This window comes from Daktulosphaira vitifoliae, unplaced genomic scaffold, assembly GCF_025091365.1.
Source record: "Daktulosphaira vitifoliae isolate Bord-2020 unplaced genomic scaffold, ASM2509136v1 Scaffold_5, whole genome shotgun sequence".
Taxonomy (NCBI): domain Eukaryota; kingdom Metazoa; phylum Arthropoda; class Insecta; order Hemiptera; family Phylloxeridae; genus Daktulosphaira; species Daktulosphaira vitifoliae.
Genome location: NW_026099576.1, coordinates 8,605,179 through 8,632,441, shown reverse-complemented (window position 1 = coordinate 8,632,441; position 27,263 = coordinate 8,605,179). Strand labels below are relative to the sequence as shown.

The following is a 27,263-nucleotide window of genomic DNA, read 5'->3' as shown; positions in this document are numbered from 1 at the left end:
TAGATTGTTATGATAATAAAATTACATCGTCAACACCAAAATAATACTAATTAATAAAAAATATTTATAGAGCAATGCAAATTAATATAATTTTGAACAAAAAAAAATTGAAGACAGATAAAAATAATAATAACAATATCATAGTTTTTGATTTGATTCAGTGAAAAAAAATAATAATCAACTGGCTAAGTTAACCCTATCGTACAACAATAAGCTTAACAAAACTTAATAGAATAAAAAAATGGAACTATATGTACACTAAACGATTTGATATATAATACATAATGCGTAGTTTTTGGTGCACTTAAATAGGCTAATTATTATTAGTACTTTTAAATAATTAAAGTATTCTCATTTCTTGGGTTCAGCGGTTGTCTAATTGCTGCAATATTAATATACAGTAATTCAATTTTTAAGTATTTTGGCTTGTTCATTAAAGGTCACTTATCGAAATGCAATAGTAAAAAATATCCGTCAAAATCACAGACCAATACGCAATGACAACCGAAAATCCCTTTTTTTTAACTTCACTACTTTTATATCTATTGTACTAAATTATATAAGTTCTAAAACATGTATTTATATATTTACATACACTCATTTATTTACCGTACAAATAAATATCTTCATACTTTGAAATTTCTTACAAAAATTTATATTTACTTTAATCATAAATGTAAAAGTATTTATATTAATTAGTTTAACAATAATAATAATAATGATAAAAATATAAAGTGGAACCGAAAAGAGAGATGAGCCGAAACGAAAAACACATTATTCTATTGTATTCAATTAATATCGAAAAAGAATAAATTTTACCCAATTTCCACTACTTAATATAATATTTACAATGATTACTATATTACCTTATGATGCAATAATATGTCTAATAGTTTAAAAAGAATATAAAGGTGAAATCGAATGGATTCATCTTTCCGGGCACTTCAAATAAAACTATAAGTCTTATATTAACTGGTCTCAAAAAGTTAAAAAAAAAAAGATTTTCGGCCTCTTAGGTGTCAAAATACCAATTTACATTTAAGTCAAAACTTTTTCAAGACTAGAGACCGTGGTAGACTAGAAAACAAAACTTTATTTTTACAACGTAAAGCTAACAGAGTGTATAAAAATATACAAATGAAAATGTTTTGGCTGTGCTTTTGGAGACTAAAGATTTTTGACAGTCTTCTAGATTTTAAATAAAGTTTTATTTTTAGGTCAATTCCCCATTACACTTTGAATTATTATACAGTAGTAATTTTAATAGTTATAATGAATAATAATAATAATAATACGAAGAAGAAGAAGAAACTGTACAACATCACAAATTATTAAAATAGGACCACAAACGAGTGATACAAATCAAACGATATTATATTTTTGGGATACATATTAAACTCTAAAAAAATTGCACATTTTTTAAAAATTATATTTAGTATAAATATCTTATGTATAATTATTTACAAAATAGTGTGTACAAAACATTAAATACATATAAATAATAGTAATAATAATAAAAAAGAATTAACTACGCGTTACTCACGTCGAGGAGATTGTGGTAACATATCGATGTGTTTACAATATATCAGTTATATGTTTGATTTTTTAAAATTCGTTGTTCCACGTTTTCTCCTCCTTTACACTGATTGGTTCCTGATCACGTTCGCCGTCTGATCCATGCTTAACTGAGCTTGTCTCTGAAGGGGTGGACCGACCAGATTTAGTTCCATCATTGATGTCTGTAGGTTCCACTCGAACGGTTTCCGACCTTCTTCTCTCGTTGCAACCATCAGCCGCTTGCATAACACAAACTCCATTTATAATCACCTCAGATTGTGATTGCTGTTGTTGTTGCTTTTGTTCGCTATGCAACCAGTCTGGGTTGACCCACTGTGGTGCGGCTGGCTTTCGCCGTGAACTGCCCACCACTGGAACTGCAGGTGCTTCTTCTCGAACTTCAGACTCATCGGATCGGCTTTCGTCGTCATCATCATAGAAGTCTGTGTCCATTTCGTGTTTAACACTAAGATCCAAGCCAGACATTTGTTCATCAACTGTGGCTGCTGAGGATGATGAAGTTGTTAACATAGGCATAAAGGATGAGAGGTCACCACCAGCAGCTGCAGCAGCAACGGCGGCATGTTGCAAGTATGGATTTCCGGCATTAAATGGTAAGGGTAAACCTCCAAATCCAAGTCGGTGGCTCAATAATATTCTAAATTGAATAGGATCGAAACCAGGTCCATTTTGCGATTGCTGTTGCTGAGAGTCAGAGTGAGGTGATTGTTGCTTGATTCTCATTCTATGATTATGGAACCAATTGGTAATAGTCCTAGTAGCCAAATTCAATTCGGAAGCTAGGAACTCAATAGTACCCACACTAGGATATTGATCTAAAGCAAATGCCAGCTTAAGAGCTTCTTTTTGTTCATCCGAAAATAACACCTAAAAAATAAATAACAATTTTAGTTGTGTTTTCTCAAAATATTATCATTAAAAATAAAATAATAAAAATTACAACAAAAACAAATTAAATAAAATAAAAAATGGAAGTAAATCTTACTCTCTGTTTTTTAGCAGCAGATGGAGGACTACTGGTACCACTGTGATAGAAATCAGAATTGTCATTGGATGACGTATCACTTCCATTGTCTTGCTGACCAGAACCTCTTCGCCTTTTATTCATTTCTCTTCTTTCACTTTTTATAGCCTGTAATCTTTCAACATTATGTTGATCTGAAAGCCAAAGTTGCATTCGAATGAATGGTTCACGGCCTTTAATACTTAACATATGCCATGGTTTTGGCTTGGATAATAATTCACTGACTGATCCTTGAGATAGTCCTAATACGGCTTCTCCGAATATCTTTAATTAAATAAACTAATTGGTTAGTGAATAAATACATGATATAAACAAATTATTTTACTTACTTTTTGTCCAATATTGTTGGCTAATAAGGCTTCTTTGATTTTTGTAGTGATAGTTTGGGTATCGAGATCTTGGGTTAAGGCTGCCATTTCATAAACGGAAGGTACAACAGGAGGTGGATGGCGTGATCCTGGGTTTTGAAACGCTGCTGCTACGTGTTGTAACATAATGTTTTGAGGGAAACCATTATTTGAAATCGAAGATTTTAGTTTGTTTTCACCAGCCATTATTGTTGCTAATTGACTTCCAGAAGTGATCAACGATGAGGCAGTAGAAGCCGATACATGAGAATGACCTCCAGGAGACTGAAGCTGCAAATGGTGATTGTTAGGTGATTGTAATGACGATGCTACATCTGAGTCTTCCGATACTGTAGATGTATTACAAATAGAATTAAGCATTTGGTGATGAGGGGTTTGTCGGTCATTTTCGGCATTGACTTTTAAGAGATCTAAAGGTGAAGGAGTCATTTTGCCACCAAATGGATGGGACGATTTTGCTAAGGACTGATTCATAGCTGTAAAAAGAAGTATAATTTAACTTTATTTGCTATAATAAATAATTTTTTTTTACTTACGACTTGCACCACCATAACCACCAGTTCTCATTAATTTTTCTGGGGCAATTTTATACTGAGAAGCAACTAGTTTATGCACGGCTTTGTCATCTTCCAAGAACATTTTCATTCGTATAAAAGGTTCACGTCCCTTTTGAGTCAACATGTGCCAAGGTTTTGGTCTAGCTAAGAGATCGGACACACTTCCTTGAGAAAGACCCAACACAGATTCGCCAAATAATCGCTGACTAATGGAAAATTGACTTAATTGTTCTTTGACTTTTCGTACGATTTCTTCAGTATTTAAATTATTAAATTGATCAAATTGTTGTTGAGTAATAGGTGGTAACACTGCCTTTAAAGGCCGTTGTGAGGGTGAATGATGATGTGGTGTAGAGGGTTGAGAAATTAAAGCGTTAGTTATTGAAGCCATTCGTTGCAGCGGACTAACTGCAGCAGATTGATTAAAATCTTCAGGTGGTAAAATCGAGTTACCCAAAGGTGAACTGGCTGAGCTACCAACAGAAGATGTTCCACCTAATGAAAAAGTTCATAATTAGTCAACAATTTAAGAAGATATATTTTTTTAATATAAAATTATAGAATTTTATCCAAACATACTTGGCTCAGTTTTTGGTTTAACGAGAGAAAAAGCACTACCAGCGTGTTTCATTGCTTCAGCCACACTCTCTGCTTCTTTGTCTGAAATATCAGTTCCATTAACTTTCATACCAAAATCTTTTCGTTGTACAAACGCAAACATGTCTTTCCTATCTTTAGGTATAGACAAATCTTGAGCCATACCATTCCCTTGAATAGTATTGTTATTGTTAGCCATTGCCGCTACAGCTGCTTGTTGCTGGAGGGCTAATAATCCGGATAGTTGACTTTGTGGGCAATTTTGTAATTTTGACAATTCGCGATGGTAGGCATCCAATGCTGTTCTGATATCTTCGTGATTACCAGTATGATTTCCGAAAAATTGTGGAAATAGCCAACCGGCAAATGGTTGTTCTCCACTTCTCATGGATTCTTCCAATCGTTTACCCATGAGTTTTGAAAGTTCTTCTTGGTAAAGTCTAGCAACTTGTTCTTGAGGCAAATCTTCCTTGAATTTTGATCTAGATGGTGAGGTATTCTATACATGATTTTAAATAACAATTATTTCTCTTAGGAACATATTAAAAATATTTGATTTGATAACTTACATTTAATTGATTAGGTGATGTACTATCATTGCTCTGGGTATCATCTTGTTGTTGACTGGGCTTCATCATTTGACTAGCCTCGTTCAGTATGTGTACAATACGTTCATCAGTTACATCATTGTCTGATTTACACATAACTGTCGGTATGCCAGAGTCTTTACCTATAAAAATGAGTACAAGGAGTTCTTCTTTTAAAATAAAAATTCCTAACTAAATTAACGGTGCCCAAAAACTAATATTCATAGTATTTGTAAATGTAATAGTACATAATTAAATTAAAATTATCTCCTTTTAAAAAATTTCTGTTGAAATATACACAATATATTTTTTAATATATCTTATATATTTAATTTTTTTTTTAATTATTAAATTTATGTTTGATTTTTAGTACTAAAATAAATTTTGCTATTATAATTAATTTTTTTTTTCATTGATACTTTGTTATACTGGAAGTTGACTAAAGTTATAAAAAGGTTAAAATGGGTATCATGGTTTTAATTAGTATGTTCCAGAATATTTTGAACACTAGAAAAACAAGAACTTAATTGATATTGGACATTTGACCCTCTCGTATTTGCCTACTTGAATGGTCGAGATTAATGGAATTGTTTTGGGTACATTAGCTGTAATCGTTTCGTAATACCATACCTTTTTTCGGTATTAAAGACTTGAGCAGCATAACCGCGTTCTCATCGCAAGCCCATGCATGCATTTTCCTGTAGCTATCGCGTCCTTTTTCGGTTAATTTGTCCCATGGCTTTGGTTTAGACAATAGCTCACTTACGGTCCCTTGTGACAGTCCAAGTATATACTTGGCAAACAGTCTCTGTCCAACATTGTGAATTGACAGTAGTTCTCGCACACGACGAGCTATATGCAATGTGTCTAAATTTTGTGTGGAGTATTTGTCCATATTATATCTGTTAAAAAACATGTTGTGATTAGTTAATTAAGATAAAAGTTTGTTTTACAGCTATACATAAGCAATATTTTTCTCTTTAAAACTTTTATTTAAAATGTAATGTCTTCATTACACACCTGAGCATTTCTTGAAGTCTAGCTTCCATAGGATCTCCTTTAGGTATAAGTGACTCACCAAATCTTCCGACCATAGTACAATCATTATCAGAAAAACGATACGGAGATCTATGATCAAATGGAGACTTAATCAAATCAAATCCTAATGCCCCAGCTGGTCCTAGAATGTTGTTGTTGAGCCCTACGTTGAGGCCGCAAAGTCCATTTATAAGACCCGCTGGTATGTTATTATTGTTGTTCATTTGCGAAGGGTTATTATTATTGTTGTGTGGTGAGCTACTATTAAGTCTCGGTGAACTGTTTGATTCACTTGTTGGAGATTTGCATGATGATCTACTAGTTGATCTCGCTTGATGAGCGTTACTGGATGGTGAAATTGGCGATGGAGAAGTACTGGGTGCTGGTGATTTAGCAGAATCCAAACAAGGTGATTTTTCTTTCACTGAAAAATGTATATAATAATTAATTACATATATTTAAATAATAGCTAATCAAATTTATTTGTATTCATCCCGATGCCTCCTCCCCCTCTCATCAACACGCTTTTAGTCTATATACTTGTCCTTACCGGAGCAGTTTTCTTGTCGGCTCGGAGAAGTATAGACTTTCTTGTTTTCAGAATGATTGCGTTCGAGAGCTCTTCGCCAGTTAGCCACGATCTCTTGGCCGAGTATCGGGCCAAACTGTTCAACGTTTTGGAGCCCGAGAGGGGGTGGGATCACCGGAACTGAAAAATCATCTGTAGGCAGACAATCGGGTAGATTTAGATGTTATACTGTTTGATAAATTTATTGGTTAACCAAAAAGCTAAACCAATTTATTTTGTTAGTATACTTTTTGTTTAATGTTTACTTACTGTGCATGTCGAGTGTAGGACTGCAAGATAACCGCTGAGGCTGAGGCGATGAACCTCGCATGGTCGTCTCAGATTTATCGTTGTTCGGTGACTTGTCGTTAGGGTCATCTGAACATTCGACGGCCTTCAGCACACTAAACACACAAACGCATATAATCATATGTTAATAATATACTAAATAAAAAATAGTTTATAAAAATATAGGAATAATAACAGTTCGTTTCAACGAGTTTTATTGTTAAAAATCACCTAGAAAATGAATACTTTATTATGACTCATTTACTATATTGGCCCCCCGTTGACTACCAACTTATTGTATAAGGTGCGATTCCGCATCGATAACCATCTCCTCGTTTCATATAATTAATATTGGTGACAATATTTATTATTATTTCTTATGTTTTAACATCAGTCTTAGGATATATCTTATAATAAACTAGTTTGGATCCACATGATTTTAAAATATCATCCAGTCTGGTTAATATTACACTAACAATATCGACTGTCCGCGTATTTATACATTTTTCATGTTATTGTCGAACAAACTATAAAATAAAAAATCTAGTTTTGAACTTGTTTGCATTTGTTGTTTCAAAATAATATGTTTAAATAACGTTTGAAATAATTAAAGCAAAACATATGTATGTTATATTATTTTTGTTGGCTCGTGCGCAAAGCTGTACTTGAGCGATATTGTTTTTGAGAGTTATTTATTTATAGTCACAAACAACGATATCGTTGTCGTTTCCATTGGAATTTAGTTAAATTGAACGGGCTTGATGATGATAACGATTACGGACATGACGGATATTTTATTTAATTTATACGAAGACTTATCGAATGCGATTATAAATAAAAATATATATGTGTTATCTATTCTTAAAACCGTCATGTATGTATGATATTTTGGCGCCGGTGCCAAGAATCAAACAATTAGTAAAGAAATTGATCGAATGCCAGAGATACAGGGTAATTGAATGACAATTTTCGATGAGCACTTGTGGATGAACAAGTAATTACAACTCACCATAACTGTCGTTTGACTTCTTCGTAATCTCTTTGTGCGTCTAACCGTGCTTCCAGTCTCAAAATGTGCTGCCTTTTGTCGTGTAACTCTTCTTCCAACCTGGCAATTTCTTTGGCAGTGTTTTCTTGCAGTTTCCCGATGCTCGACTGAAGTTTACGCACGTCTTCGACTAATTGTGAAATCTGCAAAACACACAAAAAGAAATCAGTCATAAAGTATAAGCTAATTTAAATATCTTTTCTAAAACGCGGTTAAGCGTATAATAATCGATAATGTGTTTTAAAAATGATGGACACTCTATCAACTTAATTTTATACGATGTAAGTATAAATAAAGGGAGCAAAGGGAAAACAAAGATAGGAAATTATTACTGTTTATATGTTTTGCATCAAAAACCCGTTAAGAGACGGCCGTCACGGGAGTTAATTACCAAAATACGACTGTCGCTTTTAGCCAACCGCAGACATACACGAACCAGAAAATAGTATTTGTTTTTCACCAGCAATGTTAATTTTTTTTTTTAATTATCATAAAACGCGTATGCGTCCCTTTACACCAAACTCGCCACAGTAATTACATTATTAATATTTTTAGAAAAATAATGTCTGTACGGTTTTACGTTTGTTTTAATATTAACAATTCGTAACGAGATATGCAGTCAGACTGAGTAAAGGGATGAACGAAAGATCCATTTACTGAAAGGTTCTATACGTCCCACACTTCTTTACCCTTTTCCTTTTTATCGTTGGACGTTTCAAATAGAAAAAATTTTCCAACAGATACTGTAAACATATACACGTTTCGATATTATTTGTTTGACTAGTGTCATATATAAAGAGTCGTAAGCATCAACATTGATTATACTTTTTTTATTAACAATAATACTGTTGGTATATATGAAACTTAAAATATAATAGGTGATGTAACGCAGTGTTGTAGAAATCACTCGCAATCGGCAAATATAGTTTTTTTTTCCCATTAACTTATTGAAAATTCATTTTGGACGTTAAAAACGAACGTAACGCGCTGCTTTGTTTTGTGCAATGTATAATTTTTTGGGGAAGGGGTAGGGTGGGAATAAAAAATTATCAATTATTGTTATTCTTAGTACATACGCAAAAGTTGCGTGGGTACAATAGACTTCATGGGACAATAATGATAAAAACCATGTGTTTGCAGTGTAGTTACGCAATTCCGTCATCGTATGGCAAACAGTTGAATAACGTTGGCAAACAATCGAACAATAATTTACATTAGCAACCATTATAATTATTGTCATGAGCGACGAATTGGCGCGGTAAGTTGTGAGCACTGTTTGCAGACGACTAATAGATTCGCCAACAATAAGCGTTACAATTAATATAATGACGATTATCAAAAGCTTTGCCAGATTGAGTTGTAGAAATATTGATGGAAGTCTTAGCCTCTAATATAACCTAATAATATTCTATGAATCACACAGTAACATAGAAATCTCACATGAATAAACATTTACACACGCAAACGTGTAGTTAAATTATAAAAATGGGAAAACGAAGGTAGTGTACGTGATAAAACAAGAAATGGAAGTACATAATAATAATAGTATTAAAAAAACGCGAAGAAAAATCGTATTAAAGCAAAACAGAAGTCGTTGTTCGGGTCAGCCCGTAATTTGTTCCAATTGACTAACCGCAATAAATCTTCTTATGATGTCAAAAAATCATCGGTTTCCTGTTTCCTGTGCTTTTTACTATGCAACATGACGTCTGCGCGACAGCCCGTTAATATCATTGTCCATAGGTACAAACACAACGTCGATTCGAAAAATCTGTACAAAAGCATTCGAGTGCGGCAATGCTCACAAGGTCACACAACCGAATATTGAATACTAATAACCGTTTTTATTAAATTTTTTTTCGATTTTCGTTGACGACCGTACCAAAAATCACGCCGTGTTTGTTATTCTTAATGGCTGCGGGTCAGTCATCGTCGTCGAGCCAAAGGGGCGAACACTCCCCTTTGCGTGTGAGTGTTTGCGTTGACCATCGGTGCTCTCAAAAGAAAACGATTATTTTGCATATCGATTTTACCGAGTACAATTAATTTTGTTCACCCTTAACTACTCATACTCTAACTCCCCCGAATTACGAGAAGGGTGCAGACTGGTGTTGCAGAATCGTCGAGAGAAAAGCAATAACTAGCATCTCTAATTATCTAAAGAAAAAAAGCAGCCCCAACCGCGTTTAATACGAACCATAAAAAGAGAAACCGGTTGGATTACCATATGTAAGTAAATCGAAAATACCGGTTACCCGCATTGATTGATCCCTTTGTGATGTAATTCAATAATATTATTCTGCTTTTGAATAACGGTCAAACTATTACAATTAAATCAGTTTGTACGGGTCAAATACCTAATAAAATAAATCGTTTAGAGATTTTCCGTGTTGACCAATTTACTCGTCAACATTTTTACGTATTCACTCGATTTAATTATTTTTGTACAAATACATAACAACATTGTTTTCTCCCTGTGGCGTTTTATTTGTAAGAGATCGACCGACCGTGTCGTACGTACATATTATAGATTCATGATTACAAATGTCTTTTAGGGGTATGAATAATATGTTTCAAAGACATCTGCTGTTGCTACAAAGAAAAATGATTTTCTCTGAGAATAATTATTGTTCTCTAGTTTAATGTATAATTAATTATTGAAGAATCACGATGGTGCTTTTCGATTTTTTTAAAAGCATACCAAAACTATAAATTGTAATATTATCGTATTTCCTGATGTCACATAAACCCAGAGTCAAAGCACATGGCAAAAAAAGTTGAAAAAAAAAGTGATCGTGGGACCCTTCAGGTTTTGTGTATATATTAATAATCTTCATTAGTGTATCGAACACTACAACAACTGCACCGTATGGACGGATCCTTTTCTCAGGGTCTATCATCATCCCCAAAAGTAGCACCCCCGCACCACCACACATCTAGTTAGGATACGCGTTGTGTACCTTCTACATCCCTCATATCCTTCCTACATATATTGTACTTTTTACACACGTGTTTCGATAATAATTATACATGCGGCAAGTCGTACAAAATACATTATGCATAATATTATTAAGCGTATACGAACAATACTGCACCATTTGGGGGTGGTATATACTGTGTACCTACTGTGTGAAGAAAAAGTAGTGTTTCACTTTCTCGTGTAACGTAATACTCTATTGAAAAAAAAAATACGTTTTAACGGTTTTTTTTTGCTTTGAATTCAGTATGATAGTCTATACATGTATATTATGATATAATGTGAGTTAAATTAATATAAGCTACTCGTCATAATTTTAAGATAATTTTTTTTAACAATTCTGATTTTTTTTTTACAAATAAAACACAAAAAATAATATAAGTTTTGCATTACTCTGATGTCTTTATCTTTTTGTGACTATCAAGTGAAAGAAATTAAGAAAAAATATTTTTTTAATTAAACAAATAGCATTAAAACAAAATTTATCTTGTTCGTTTGAAGTCACCGCCGCCGTCGTAAATCTCAGTGTAAATTTTTTAAAAAAATTTCCCATCAACAAGACCAAAATGTTGAGTGATATTAAAAAGGTTGCAGACAACAATAATGATTTCAATTACCTTGATTTTTTTTTTATTTTTATTATTAGTTTATTTCCACTAACGTTATCATTTCGGCCAAAATATTTTTTGTAAGATGTTGGTAAATTATAATATTGTATTGTATAAAAAATGATGTACTTATCAAGCAGTCGCGTTCTCTCTACCAAACCAAGATAGTGTATATCTCACGAGCAGAGACAATAAAGTATAGTGAATACAAAAGGTTCTTTATTGTGTTCCGGAAAGCTATTGATTATCGACAAGTGCCGATGAAGGGATTTGAAAATCGACTGGTGAACTTGTATATGTCTGGCATGAGTGGTGGCGGAGGCAATAAGATAACGGTTGCAAGGGCCTGCAGAGCGAGTGATTAAGCTTCTCTTTTCCTCGCACTGTCCGCTCACCTACTCCCCCGTCCACCGGCGGAGGCATATAAAACAGCATCCAGCGGGAGGGAAGCGCCCTGACAATTAGACAGATACGGCAAGTTTAAACCCTTTTCTCCCCTATCCTACGCCGCGCTCCCTTACATACATACACACTCACATTTCGAATATTTCTTCTACCCATCATCCCTAACAAGCCCGATCAATTCGCTCTCATGCAAAATATACGAAGTAGTTTTAGATATCTCTTCTCCGTTCCATCATTACACACCGCCTCCCATGAGCAACCGCTACCGTTGGACCTACCTTCTGTCGGTGGCATATACTCACCCTCGCCGTCGTCCTTCAACACACACACACACACACTGCTCATCACTGTGAACCCGCACACCACTGTCAATCCTTTTACATCAAGTGTACGTATACGTACAACAAAAGCACATTCGTGACGAAACGCGCGCACATAGGAAATTCGATTTTATTGTATATTTCGTCTTCCGGTTGCGAAACGTGGGCGGTTGGAGGGTGCGGGGACGACAACGTTTAGAATATTTGTCAATAGTTTTGGTAGAGTTATTTTGCCGTTAAACTAAACACGGATATCAAAATAAATTACACGCATATTTTATTATTCCAGGTGTATTATAATCGTTTTTTCTTTCGCCGTTATAGTTGTGCGCAGGAAAAAGTATTCTATCCGTACGGCGGACTCGATAGGTTTTCTAAAAACGTCGTAGCTCGTCAAAATCTGTTGGAAATCGACCTTTGAAAATAAAAAGTGTACGTTAACACCTGATTGAAGATTTATTTATTTATGTACAATTTAAGTAAAAACCGGTCCGCTTGTATCAAAACGAATCGATTGTAAAACCATGTACCGCAGATGAGTGTTGAACTGGTCTCAATAGAAAGAAAAACATTTTTCATTGTGCACAACGATCCTTTCACGGATTCCGTTAGAAGGGATAAGTAGGCGCTCGTTACCTGGAGCAGTTGCGAAAGGGATTTTCCCCGTTCGACAGTTTAATCCGGACGACATTGAGGGGGTGGACAAATAAAAGGACACGGTGGTCTAGTTACATAATAGAATAAACTATCGGAAAGCCGTTTATTGTAAAACATTCACGGTGTACACGCGTTTAAACGCTGAGAAATAAACGCGCCCAATCGAAACCGATACATAAAAGCGAATAACGTCCTACGTTATATTAATATGGCCACGATAAATTCGTTTACCGCGCGCACACACACATGCACACAACCTGTATAACCAGTTTTTCTCCGTGTACTTTTTTTGTCTTTCATTGTACGTCCATCACACCCGACCGCGTGACTGTGATATGCATGTATATGGACACAATGTATCATCCGTATACGGCGATTTAATAATACGCGTACAGCATTGATTGCCTATATTATATAATAAAAAATATATAGCTCAACAATATCGTATCCCAAGTGCAGCGCTCGTAAGCTCCGCTCCGCCATCCGGTTTTTTCCCATCAAACACAAATCGTTTTGCTGCACATAGAATATGACCCGCGGCTACGTTTCTATAACGTACCGGCTGTTAATCTATAATAATTTCTCGGGAATTATTAAAATATTTACAGTCGAACCATTTCATCGCGGTAATAATAATTATAATACACACATGCACATGATTGTTTCATTTTGTACACTCGGGATAATCGTGCTGGACAGTAGAACCATTTCGTATACTAATTATTCATGCCGAGATACTGTGTATGTTATGCTTAACGTTTATAAGACAAGAGTCGTAAATCATCAGCCACAGACAATGACAACGAGCACGATCATTTGTGTACAGAAATGATAAGTTCGAACATCTCAAGTAAAAACTATTCAGCAAACAAATCCGCATTGGCAATATCGAATACTACACTGTTTCAAACACCTCTGGCATGCATTGCGTACCTATGGCGGTAATAGATTGCGCTTATGTGAGCAAAAATTGGCGGGATCAAGGTCGGGCAAACATCGGTGTTGTTGAATGAAAGAATAAAAAACAATTCGCACGAGCAACGACGCGCGTTGCTAACGACCACACCGAACTTCTCGACTATACAGTAAGATTAATTTAAAAACTCCATGATGCATACTTGTATTAATTTAAAATTTGCTAGCTCCGCGGCACGCGGTTTCGGTATAGTAAAATGTAATTAATCTTTTCTTGTAAACTAATTTGACTGTTTAACAACACTTTAGTTGCAACAAAAGATTATGCCGTTGTAAGAATGGCTTGCACTTTGTCATTACCGCGATGCATGTAAAAGAAAGTTTCTGCACGCCAATAAGTATAATTTGTGCAGATATATACGGGTATACTCGTATATATACATATATGTATCGACGCGTTTTGAGGGAGACGGACGGACAACGTACAGCGATCGTTGTAACGTATAATAAGGTTACTTTTGACGGACTTTGGGATCTCGGTGGTCGTGAATGGATAGTAGGGCGATTCGACGGCAAGGATGAGGCAGCAATAAAGTTGGATATATGAAATTTCGTAATTAGAAGGCCCGTCTATACGTTGGTGTGTGTGTGTGCGATGAAGCGAAACAGAGGGCTAATCAATAATTCAAACTCATTTTAAAGCACGTAAATATGTGCCGGTGTGTGTGCGGGCACGAGATGCCGAACCCCGGAGATATATCTTCAAATCAAGATGGCCGCGTCAATCGTCTATTGTTTTAATAGTTGCCGTAGGTGGGAGTTGTGTATAAACCCCTTTAGCGCGTTGATGAGTGAGCGATTGCGGAAAGGCGCTGGGAGACGGCGGGTCGGTGTTGCGAACTCGTTTATACATATATATGGCCCGTTATGTGTGCCCATCTATCAACCCTCATTTTCTACCCTTCGGCGACCACTCGTCATATGTATATTATAGACAATGCGAATTTGTGTATACGAAAAACGTATTGTGGGAGATAACGAACGAGATGTGGCGAAGAAAACTGATGCGGGCGGACGGGTGGGCGCGGACCGAGTAAGAGAGGCAGCCGTCGAACAGAGAGACGGCACTAAAGTACACAAGCATATAGGCCTAATACTCGGAAAAGATTTTGTGGTGCGTGCAAATTATTGGTCTGCTAAAGCCGAACAAACGCGACGGATAAAAAGTAACCAGATGAATCGCTCGAAATCATTTTTACTCTTCAATATTTATTGCGATAGAATAGTCGACGTTGATTCAGCTGGCGTGTTACGCTTAGTAATTTGTAATAATCATAATTATTTGCGACGCCGGTCGATGTGCTTAAGTATCGTTGCATTAAACCCGATTAACGACACTGTACAGCACTTTTGTTTCGAATAGAAGTTTCTCTTCGGTTGAAACTTTCAGTGGATTCGCGACGAATCAAATTCAATAGTCGATTGCCGCTTAAGTCTCGATTCGGTTGGAAATCATGATAATTTTTTACAACTACATACAACCGGTATCTGTGAAAATAAAAATATAATAGAAATTCGTAACACGGTGTACGTCGGTCTTAATGCGTTCAAACGACATTATGAAAGCAAACACACTGAAAGTTTATAAGCTACCTATGGAACATAATAATATGATATTCAAAGAATAGTGGCTGTGTTTAACATGCGACCGTGTATTATAATGCATAGGCATTGCGATATTAATCGATGAAAAAAATTCATCAATCATTATACACATCTGGATTGGTCAAAACAAAAAAGCACTTATTCGTTGTAAATTGTACAAACACTATTGTATATTAAGTGTACGCTAAATTATTATATTACCTACGAAGTGAGGGTAAATGACTCGAGTAGAATATTTTAGTTCTTCGTGACCTCATCATTGACGACGGCGGTGTTTATTATTATAAGCGTATACAATTGTTTTGCGTGTCTTGCCAGTCGACCGGGTTCGATTTTTATACTTAAGGGCTCCGTCGTATCGCTTATACCCGATCATATCAGTTATGGCAAAACATGGGAAGCCGACGGCGGGAGGGTTAGGGGCTACTGAGGTACCTATAACGTTGGAAGTGTATACACACAGTCGAACACTACGTATACGCACAGTAGGAAATGCAGATGTAATAAAATCAATCCCAAAGTTTAGAGCACAAGACTTATTATGCGTCCAACGTAATAGCGTGATTGGACGTGAAACGGAAGGAAATTGCGTGATACAAGTGGAAAATTTATATCGTACGGGAAACCTATAACCACCGCTCCACCATGCCGATCCTAAACACACACCTTTCGGTTCGTTTTCAGTTCGATGGCGCCATTTTGTATAGATTTTTTGGTTACGGCAGATTTACATTTTCATATCGGTTCGCCCAAAGAATATTTACTTGTTGTGTCGTGACATTTGTCGTATCCAACAAAAAACGTTATGTATTTTTATAGATTTCCGCCCCATTGGTATAACTATTATGTATAGTCTGCGTGAAAGAAGACTAAGAAAGGTGTTTTTATTGTCGAGACGCGAGACGATAAAGCGGAGCGGCAGTTCGGACTGTAGGCCATAATAATAATAATAATAATAATAAAACACGCATCATCCGGTGCTGCAAATGTTTGAATAAAGAATATTGTAAGTGCATTTTGAATAATATTTAATTTACTTTACAATTTAATTTCTGTCTATTATTCAGGTAAGTAAACATGGTTTGTTTTTTTTTTTTGGTACAGAGAGCAAATGTCGGAAGTCGATGTTTGCGTGTGTTATTACTTATTTGTGCGATTATAAAATATAAACATAAATATTTTATTCGAACTGGTTCAACAAAAAAACACGGTCGACTTGACTGTAATGCTTTTATCGTGTTAGTTTATTATATGTGCAATCTAATTGGCTTACTTCTTTCTCTTTGGCAGAAAGTTCAAGTTCGACGGGCGTTTTATTCTGATCCTCGGTGGACTCGACATGATTGCTCAAAGGCGTGGCCATGGTCATGTCGTTTGTGTCTTGTGCTTTGTTGTTGGTCAACTTTTCCTTCAAGGCAGTCACTTCTTTTTCCGCCAAAGTAGCTCTCTGAAATAACAAAAAAAAAAAAAATTAATCCATCGTTATCTAACAAAAATCACCGTCATCCGGCCCCTCTATATCATCGCTAACAACAATAATAATAGTACAGCTACCAGCAGCTATACTGTTGATAAGCATACACATATTACCGTACGATATAGAACCTATCCAATTTATATACAATATCCGTGCACGCATATTTATATGTTACTCATATATTGAACGTGATTGAAAATAATAGCACACATTGTTACAAGCCGCGTTGTTCGGGTCAATTTGCGAGACTTCCTGCCACAGATCCCGTGCGCATTAACGAGAAAACCACTTGACGGCCAATCGATTGAATCCGGTCTAGTTAAACGCAGGCGGAGGACGACATAAAAAAACAACTAAGATATGACGAGTATACTACACACAATAAGCTTTTGTCTTTATCGAATAGTCATTTGAGTATATCGACTTTGCAACATAATATTCCAAATAATTTACTAAAATTGTTATTTTTAAAATAGGTTTAAAACGGTGCCTACTGTTTGGACCTCCTGCTCTATTGGTATACACTTAATGCTATTAATTTATTCAATAACGCCGTTTAAATTGTTCCGATACATAAAAAATAATACTATCGAACGGCAATAAATTTATATCAGATCAACCGATGCGGCTATGGGAGGTGTCTCAAAGTAGGTGGAACTATTGGACCGTAACAAGCGCCATTGGACCGGCCCAACCGATAAATCGACGGCAATATAATGTGTATATAATACAATGCATGCGTCCTTCTTTATTTTTTTTCTCCTTCTTTAGCGTGCACAGTTCTATTTACTCCTCATTCTTTTCTCCGATCGAGACTACGGGCTCCCCCCCCCCTACCGAACTCGTGCATGCGTTGGCGATCGAAAGCCAGCGGATTCTCTCTCTCTTCATCTTCTTTGTTGTCGAAGTCGTTATAGGTTACAAATGCATACAGTATACATATATTTTTTTATCGTCAACTCTTTTAAACCTCAACGATCGGTCACGCCCACAATACACAAACGCCGATGATCGAGGACTGATTGAGCGATCACGTTTTTTTATTGTTTCACGATACCGTTTGCTTTACTAGCGTCACAATGTGAACGCATAATGAAAAGTTTGATATTTTTCCACGCTGTTTATAAATAATTAGATTGTATACTCATACGGTGATGTGGGCGTCATTAATTTTTTTAAATATATTTCATCGTCAAGCGGCGACACTACGTATGTCTATGGACCACGTGTAAATGAATCTATTATACTTTTATTAGTACTGTCAAACGAAATAAAAAACAATTTATCTCAATAGAAAAGCTTTTCGACACGTCTCCTTCCACCTGAAACCCCGAAAACGTGGTTAGGTCCATTACCCATCATTAAGGGCGTATGTGTGTGGGATACAAATCGCGGTTTGTCCCTTCTCCAACGTATAAACAAGAGTGGAATAAAAAAAAAAAACTCGTATAATCTGTGTTTTTTACGCGGAAACCTATAAAGGGTGACTGTTTTTTTTTTTTACATCAACAACAAGACAAACATCACCCTTCAAAATGTATCCGCACGTAAAACCGCGGGGAGGGATAAAAACAAGGCTATTTTTCATTTATCCATCAGTAACGCACTTAATATTCATTAACGCCAGTTTATGTAACTCGGAAAAAAATTCATACGTTATTTAAACATGAAATAAAAGCGCATACAGTGACTATAATAAATGCAATTGGTTTTAATGAATATTAGGACGGGTGGTATATCTTATTGGAAATTAAAACTGAAAATTTTTCATAATGTTTATGGTATTTTAATGAGAAGCATTACGTAATATCGACTCGTAATTTTTGTATTAGTTATTTCAAGTCCGACTCTAAATAACAATACCATTTCACGTTTTTTCCCTACGTTGTTTTTTCCATCTGGCTGCCGATACATATCTAAACGGAATAATAATTAATTAATACTGATAAAATTACACCTGCGCCGCCTACAATTTAGACATATTTTCTCGCTTAATTTATTCAAAACTCAATAACGAAACCATTAGCCGTGTCCGCCGCAACGACTAAAAAAACGTTTTTGAAATATCGAGATACGTACATTTTGCCGGAATACCGTTCGGTTATTATTATTATTATTTTTTTTTAATAAGCAATACGACCATAAGTCTGTAATATATATCGAATATTTACAAATTAATTATTTGACCGAACATTTGACACACGTCCGGCCACCCTTTTGTTGTGCCACGCACGTGAGTCTCCTTCACTTAAGGTTCGAACATTGTGTACAAATAATATAAATCACTGATTCGAGATATATCCGAGGAGTATGATATGGTTGAAGTATTTGTAGTGTAACGTATGAACAAAAAAAAAAAATCTTTCTATTTCTTCCGACCAAAAAGTAAATGCCCACGAGCTGTTGTTGTTTTTTCCACTGCATTTACATATTAGCAATGCAGCGCTGAATAGGCTACACACATACAGCGTTTTAAAAATAAACCAACGACAGCCATAATACCGTGTATACATGTAAGCCATATAGTTATGTATAGCCTAAACGTGTATAGGTGATAAATCGGATCAAACAAAATACGAAGAGAAGAAAAACCCGTTCGTGGGTGGAGACTCGCTTTCATAAAAATATACAATTCTGACACTGACGAATTGAGACTTCATCTTTATAAACATAAATCGCTTTTGTGTTGTTATTATTATTATTTTCTTCTTAGTTTGGTACTCTTTTTTTTTTTGTTCCATTATACTCATTTATATTATTTATGTACATTTCGTATGTGTGTATTTGTCTCTTCTCGCGCTCATCTATGGGCAGTGTATTAGAAAAATATACACATACTTTGCTATATAGAGACTACGTTCTCCTCACACTTGCCCAGCATCGGGAGGATCCGTTGCCCTATTGTTGAAGTATACACGTGAGATATATCCGTTTAGTTACGCATCTCATTAACATAACGTACAAGAACGATATTAGAAAAATAAAAACGTTGACCTTTTCTCTGGCATTTATTTTTGTACTAATTAAAAAACGGTACACGCGATGCGGGCTGATTGTGCCGGTGGAGTTGTTGACGGAATATTATAATTTTGTAATTTATCGTCGTATTATTTTGATTTGACGATAATTTATTTTCTAATAATCAACTTTCGTTTGTGTCGCCGGCAAATGAAGTCTTACCAACGCGCGTATTGTGCGTACAATAATAATATTATAATTACACATACGGCGAAGTTTGTCATTTTAATGTTGTTGTTACGTGTGCGGCGGGGCAATGCTTTTTCCTAGTAATTAAGGCGGTACAAGGCGCTTTTATTTTACTCATGCATGTGCAATATTACAATGTTATCTGGCATTTCTGCGTACATCGATAACGAGATGAAAGGAAACCGCTTCTGTATAGGTAAAAACCGCGTATAAATCGATATAGATTCTCATGAGAGTTGCAAATTTTCAAAACGCTTTTTTCTAGCTATTTTTTTTTTCTTTCATCCGTCTTAAACGCCCACACGGTGTATCGACCACGGTCGCCGACACACTAGCTCATAGTAATTATAATATTATTATGTGCGCGCATAATTCGTTAGAGATTCATATTATATTTCTTTGTGAAAAAAAAAAATTAAAAAATTTAAGAAAAGAATCCTCAAAATAACATAAACGCCGTGGCTAATATGATTTTAATGGAGTGTCAATTTTGCGACGACGTTTGCCATATCTCCAGTTGGTTTTTTATTCTACTGCAGTTACTCGGCCGATGAAGGGACCGTTGAAAATGTTTTCGATCTGTTCGATATTCAAATTAACGATATCGATCGAATAACATGGCGGTTTGGTTTTTATTTTATTTTGGAAGACAAAACGGTCATATGCAAACAGCACACGGGGCCATGAGTCATTATTGCGCGAGGGGGCGGTAAATATAATTGCAAAGAACCCTGTCAAGGGGTGTCGGTGCTGGAACGACGAGAAATGTTTGACGCGCGCACGTATGCAAATCAAAGACCCACTAGAACAACGTGCTCGGTGCACAAGGGAGAGCGGAAGTATGTGTGTGTATATCTAGACGCAAAAAAAAGGGTCCACGTTTTACAGTCGTACACGCGCGTTAATTTTTTATTCGACTAACGCGAGATATTATTTTTTGCGGCGATGTTTGTTTGTTTATGCGAGTACTTATTGTAATAAAATTTTTTAATTCTGGTGCACCGTTGACGACCGCTATCGACCGAACTGGATATCGTGTTACGCGCGTCAGATCTGTTAATGGTATGAAATCTAAATAATTAGAATTATTTTTCTATGGTATTGAATAGACCAGACGAAAACAACAAAAAAAAAAAAATCTCCGAACAACACAATAATACGCTTTTGTATGATCGGGTGGGCGATTTGCCGGTTGACACGTTCACATGGAAAACTACTGCAGTTGTTCTAGCGACTTGATTAGCGTTGCAAGACCAAAGGCAGCCGTTATAACGAGCTGTTTACACACGTACAGAAGGAAAAAGTAAAATAATAAACTTTCAAAGCTCATAAGTCAGTTGGCTCGTTGCTCGGGAAAAGTGTCTATTAAACATTGTCGAACGAATGCGCATATAAAATTAGTTATGGGAAAACGACGTGTGTCGCTTCAAGGGAAGAATAAGTACACGAGACGAGTGTTCAAAAAAAAAAAAAAAGTGCATCTTTGACCGGTGTTCTGCCAGCCGTATAATTAGAGTCGGTGACTATAGCGCCGTGGTACACGAAAAAAAAAAAAGGCAAGCGAATTTCTTCGTACATCGTTTGTTATCCAAATGACAGGGCCCGAGATTGGGTGCGAGTCTTTGGGGAAAAAGATGTTTTATTATAAGATGGCTCGTTCCTCTCGTCGTCGGTAATCCAATTATTAACGCGCAAAAGAAAAATAGAGGAAATAAAATCAAACTCTGGCCGAGATTACATATTTTACAACGTCGTGAGGTCCCTCTAATCACATCGCTTGTTCAATACGCGCATTATATTATTATTATTGATCGCAGTGGCTATTTTTGCACCGTCTATCCTTTCACAATGAGCCGCATAGATCAGCCAGCTCGCCGCACTATAATAAGTACCTCGGGCACGACACGGCGGCGTCGGCCAACAACAAACTAACGTTATTATATGTAAAAATAGTGTCGCCCTATAAATTACAAGACGGTAGTATAAATCAAACGAGAATTATTTTACGATCGTATTGAGCCATATGCATTATTATTATTACTACCTCTTTTTATTTTTTTGTGGGAACAAATGCTACCGGATAGATTGGAAGGAACATCGCACTGATACCGATGGCGGCTAGGCGACTCGGTTTATCCGAATTATTAATCAATTGTCACGGAGGCATAACCCGATTTGTCAAATGCGACAGGTCGGGCCGCAACCGGTTTTCCACATGGGTTCACTAACCCCTCCTCAGCCGCAGTGATACTATTAATACGTCAAGTGTTGCTTTAAATACATTTTTCGATAACTACACGAATAAAGCTGCTCCGAAATGGAAAATTGACAATAACGTTGTTTCAATAACGCGAATTCACAGAGTCGACAGCTCTCTGGCAAGAGATCATTGTGTTATGATAATGTGCTGACGAGATACGGTATACCGAAATAGTCGTTTTGGATCTATTTCAAAAGGGATCTGCCGCCGTCACATGGATCGGACGTGCCACTTTAAACAAACCGATTATTAAAAACCGCATTAAAACGTGTTTAATCCGTGTACGCCATTAGTTTGAAGACGACGACACCTACAACTCCTCCGGGTCCGCATTTGCCGGGGGAGTCAAAACGGGGGGTTCCGTTCCGACCGCGTAAATTATCATGTTATAAGACTGCAGCGAGCAGAAGAGCGATGGAAAGAGACGCGCTATTTCAGTACTGCTGTCAACGCACTCGTCATGTATATTTTATAGTTGCTCGTATCATACCGGCGTACATTATGGTGGGAGTTTATTAATATAATTAGAGTGCGCGCGCGTGTGTGTTTTAAGTCTTTCTAAGCATTTTGACACAACTAACGTGTGTAATTATTTTCGATCTGTATTGAAAATAAAAAAAAAGAAGGCGCATATGTCACCGATATATTATATATGCGTATACATGTACACACCGTGACGAGTAGTGTGTGTGTTTTTGAAGACTCTCGCGCGGCGTCGGTCGCCAGGTCGGCGCCGAGAAAATCATAAATTTCCTACATTTTCGTCGTGCATTTCCCGGAGAAAAGCACTAAGTACAGCTGCTTTTAAACGAAAATGTGTTATGATGCCGGTACGTGACAAGATGAGTCTGTGTGTGTGTGTGTGTGTGTGTCCTTTGTTGTTGTTGTTGTTAGTGTTAACGCAAAATCCGTGGGACCGTTAGCCGGCCGGCGCGGCGCCTACCACGTGGGTAATCCCGCGGTGTGGTCGACACTCGTTTTGAAGCAGATACGCCGCGCCATCTGTCGTACGGCCTTTGTGGCGAACGGCCGTTGTCGGCAGATGATTCACAAGGAGATATACAAAAGATACCGCTGCGGGTTCATAACGAGGTCGCCCTCCAACGCCGAAATTGTCGTTTAGCAGTCACGATAATCGTTCGTGTACGACAACGTGTATTGCTAATGAGCGGAAATTCTAAAATTAAAATTGCCGATGAGTTGCCAAAATATAATATTCTGTTAACTAATAATTCAGATACATCGGAATAGTGAAAAACAACTTTATTATACACTTAGAGGCGGGATTAAAAATAAATAAATTGATGTGGCTAATCCTAATGACTTGATATTTATTCGTAGGTTATATTAACTCGGTATATTATTACTCTTAGTTTGCCAAACGACATCGCTGTTCTGAGCCGAAAATAGTGTTATTGTGTGATTAATAATAAATTTAATCGAATGACATAAAAAAAAAAAAGGAATGATAATAAAATATACAGTTTTTAAAGNTGATTAATAATAAATTTAATCGAATGACATAAAAAAAAAAAAGGAATGATAATAAAATATACAGTTTTTAAAGTTTAACATTAAAAATGAGATTAATAGTTTTAAACTCGCTAAGATTTGTGTATTTTCTTGATGACACGAATAAATAATTTATTGTGTTCTCTGCCNAGTTTAACATTAAAAATGAGATTAATAGTTTTAAACTCGCTAAGATTTGTGTATTTTCTTGATGACACGAATAAATAATTTATCGTGGTCTTCTCTGCCTCTTAAAGTAATTTTGTCGAATTCTATTTTGGACTATTCCCATTACACCCACCAACCTGATCGACACCCAGTGACGCGCAGTTCGGTTGACCGATCTTGACCAGTGGGCGTATTCATAATTTTAGACATGTGATCGTCCTAAACGACAATAACGACCGGTCGCGACAACATCGAGTTGGGCAATCACAACGACCGCTTGACAGAAAAAAACAATGGACTTAAACTTAAAGCGATGGTTCCAGTTGGAAATCGATTTTTGCGCCATGGGCTCGACATATTTCAGTGTCAATTTACTAAACAAAATACCTAGTGGGCTACACAGTGACAAATGTGAATTTTCATGGACACTTTTATGTCATACGTTTCGTGTAAAGGAATTTGATTGCCGCCGGAATTCCGTTGGAGTGTCGCCCTCGTATTGCCGGCCGGGCGCGACCGACTGCCGAACCAACGCCAAAAACAACAGAGTGTTGAAGATTTTTATACATTTTTTCGTCTGTCGGTCGGATAATAAGCGTTTTCAGTGCGAGGGATCTGTTGCGAAATTTAGTACGCTCTAACGCACTAGAAACATTGTCCCTCGCATATTCAACGGGGTCGATGTTAAATCAAATAAATACGACTGTAGTAATCGTTTACCTGTTGCCAAAACTGAGCCAATAAGTAGATGCGTTCTTTTTTGAAGAGCCAATCCATAGACTGCATAGCCTGGACGTCCATATCACGTGTTACTCATAATTACCGTGCGGAGACACAATAATTATATCGTACACGCCGCAATGGAATCGAACGCGGTTTGCTTGAATGGCTCAACGCGTAGCCCTNCGTACACGCCGCAATGAAATCGAACGCGGTTTTCTTGAATGGCTCAACGCGATCCGACAAAAGTCAGTCGTAAATTCATCACGGTTTGAATTTCCTGCAAAAAGAACGAGAAAATTATAAAACAAGAGCCAAAGAAAAATGTTTATAACACCATAAAACGCAACAGTTGCGTGAGTGCTACTAGATTGCATACCTAAAACGCCTGACAATAACTTTGCCTATTCGTTTCAGCGCTAATTGTTAAATTTTTATACATTTGTTCAGTTCACATTAATTATACGTTAGAAATTATTTTTAAACGAAATTTAATCATTTAATATTGCACGTGTCTGGAAAAACGATAAGTGTACGAGACTTATGAGTCAAACTCATGGTCATTGACTATCAATCTATTTAATAAGAAGAACTATCCGGTGTAATGCTGACGCATACAAAAAACTATGTATGGTATCGTTAAATATTATTTGATTTGAACAAATAGATTATAAAATAAAAGATGGTCATTGTATTAACTAGGTATATTAAATTCACGTGTCCTTGGACTATCAATGACAGAAAAAAAAAATACTATTGCCAATAATTACAGTTCCTTCGCACGACATTAGTGCAAGTCAAAAATTAAAAAGTAGTCAACTATATTAGTAATTACGGTGATTTTAAGTAATAATAATCTTCTAATAAACATGACGCACAAATTATCATCATAAAAATTAACTAAAAAAATGTATTTCATTAGTTAGTTTCATCGAGTTAATTATCTCGATTAGACATGTAAAATATTGACAAGGTAAAATTTAGAAAACATATTTGTCGGTGAACGGAGAAAAACTGTAAATATTTTTTTATCGTAATCCGAGTGCGAATTTGTGTTATGCGCAATAAAATAAAATTTCGATTAGCAGACCAAAATATAATTTTGTCAATCGTTTTACGACAGTAAGATAATTTGAGCGTTGCAAATATTATGGTGGTCGTCGACAACGTTACCAGAACGGTTTCCTCCGGTCAACTATAATTGAACAAAATGTACTTTATTGTTTTCGATTCTCGAGCAATCGCTATTGTTCGACGTAGTAAAAAAAAATTATTAATTGTTGAAATTTTCGAAACGAACTTTGCTTTTGCCCAATAAGTAGGCTATTGTTACAATAATATTTTTATTGAACTGTTAAATATTTCTGACGTTAGCGATTTTTAAAATTCGGTGCACTTGTTGTTTAAGAACTCGAGAGAATATTATTCCTTCCGTGTTGTTAATTAGTTTTGTCTTTAGCTTCAGACATAGCAACGCGAAAAAGAACAAAAATTATTTATCGAAAAAACAAAATAAATAAACAAACAAAAATCTACATCCGCGTGTTAAAACGGTTAATTGTTTTTCAATAGACTGAAATATCACATACACACGAATACTATAATAAAGAACAAGGTTCAAGCAAAGAGTCCGAGCATACCTAATAAGTTAATGTAAACATGGAAAATAATTGTATAATGTTTGTCGATTTGGCCGTGAAAACAAACAACTGATACATATTTTTTTTCTCTGACAACCCGAAAATTATAGAATCCAACTGGATTTTTATTGAAATTTCGCCGAGCTATATTTTTTGTTTATAGTTGAAAAAAAAAAAATTTGAAAATATTTCTATTGAGATCTAATCAATAGTATAACGAATCGATTGTGATGTTTTCATTGACCATGTATGATTTTCAATCATAATTGAGTATAGAGAATAATTGTGCAGTGATAATTAAAAAAATAATTAAGCTGACCTGTTTTTTTCTAATATGTATAAAATAAAAGTTTAGAAATTGATTGAAAAAATAATTTCAATAATTTATAAATATAAAAAAAAGTTGTGAACAATATTTTCTATGTAGAAAAAACATTTTATTGTTGAAAACAGATTGATTTGATAAGATTATTTTAGACGATAAATATTTAGATTTTATTTGTTCTAAAAAATATTTTCGGACGAGTTTAGCGTTAATTTTAAAGAATTTTTTTCTCTCGAGTTGAATGTATTATTAAAAAAAATCGTGTTTTTCCATGTGAAAAAATAGAGTTAAAACATTAAAAAAAAAAATTAAAAACGACCTAACTGAATAACATCATAACTTACTTGATATTGGTTTGAACCGAATACTTCGACAATCACAGTGAACAGATTATTTTTTTCAATAATTATTCGCGGAATGTCTTGAATATTTTCAATAAAAAAAAACAATCGCACAATCTTCTAAGACAAAATCACGAACACTACACTCGTACGGTATCGTTTCAAAATCATTTGATAAAAATTATGCGTTTTACAATTGAATATAAAAAAAATCTCGTTTTCCAAAATAATTATTAAATATTTTCAAAACACTGTCGATACGAAGGCGGCGGCGGCGAGCACGACACACACTCACACCACACGACTGCGACCAACGGAAAACAACGTACGCGTGTCGACACCGCGCGTACAATCAGTGACGACTGCCGAGCGACGGCCGGCGGCACCAGGTCCTGCGATGTCTCTCCTCGGCG

The 27,263-nt window shown here is 35.8% G+C and overlaps 1 protein-coding gene across 4 annotated transcripts; it reads right to left on the bottom strand.

Moving 5' to 3' along the window:
- Positions 1-586: 586 nt before the first annotated feature.
- Positions 587-27,263, bottom strand: LOC126907564 (homeobox protein cut). 4 transcript variants are annotated; one of them, XM_050688924.1, is made up of 15 exons: positions 26,854-27,263; positions 24,747-24,824; positions 24,545-24,687; positions 16,474-16,647; positions 7,615-7,796; positions 6,588-6,721; positions 6,300-6,470; positions 5,732-6,173; positions 5,342-5,613; positions 4,694-4,854; positions 4,107-4,623; positions 3,507-4,022; positions 2,932-3,446; positions 2,564-2,866; positions 587-2,445 (listed from the first exon to the last, which is right to left on the bottom strand). In XM_050688924.1, exons 3-15 carry the CDS (start codon positions 24,623-24,625, stop codon positions 1,606-1,608), a joined length of 4,308 nt encoding a protein of 1,435 aa, XP_050544881.1. In that variant the 5' UTR covers positions 24,626-24,687; positions 24,747-24,824; positions 26,854-27,263; the 3' UTR covers positions 587-1,605. The 4 variants fall into 4 exon arrangements, with proteins under 4 accessions (XP_050544881.1, XP_050544880.1, XP_050544883.1 ...); XM_050688923.1 differs by having other exon boundaries at positions 24,545-24,729; positions 24,780-24,824; XM_050688926.1 differs by having other exon boundaries at positions 4,694-4,848; positions 24,545-24,729; positions 24,780-24,824; positions 26,854-27,262.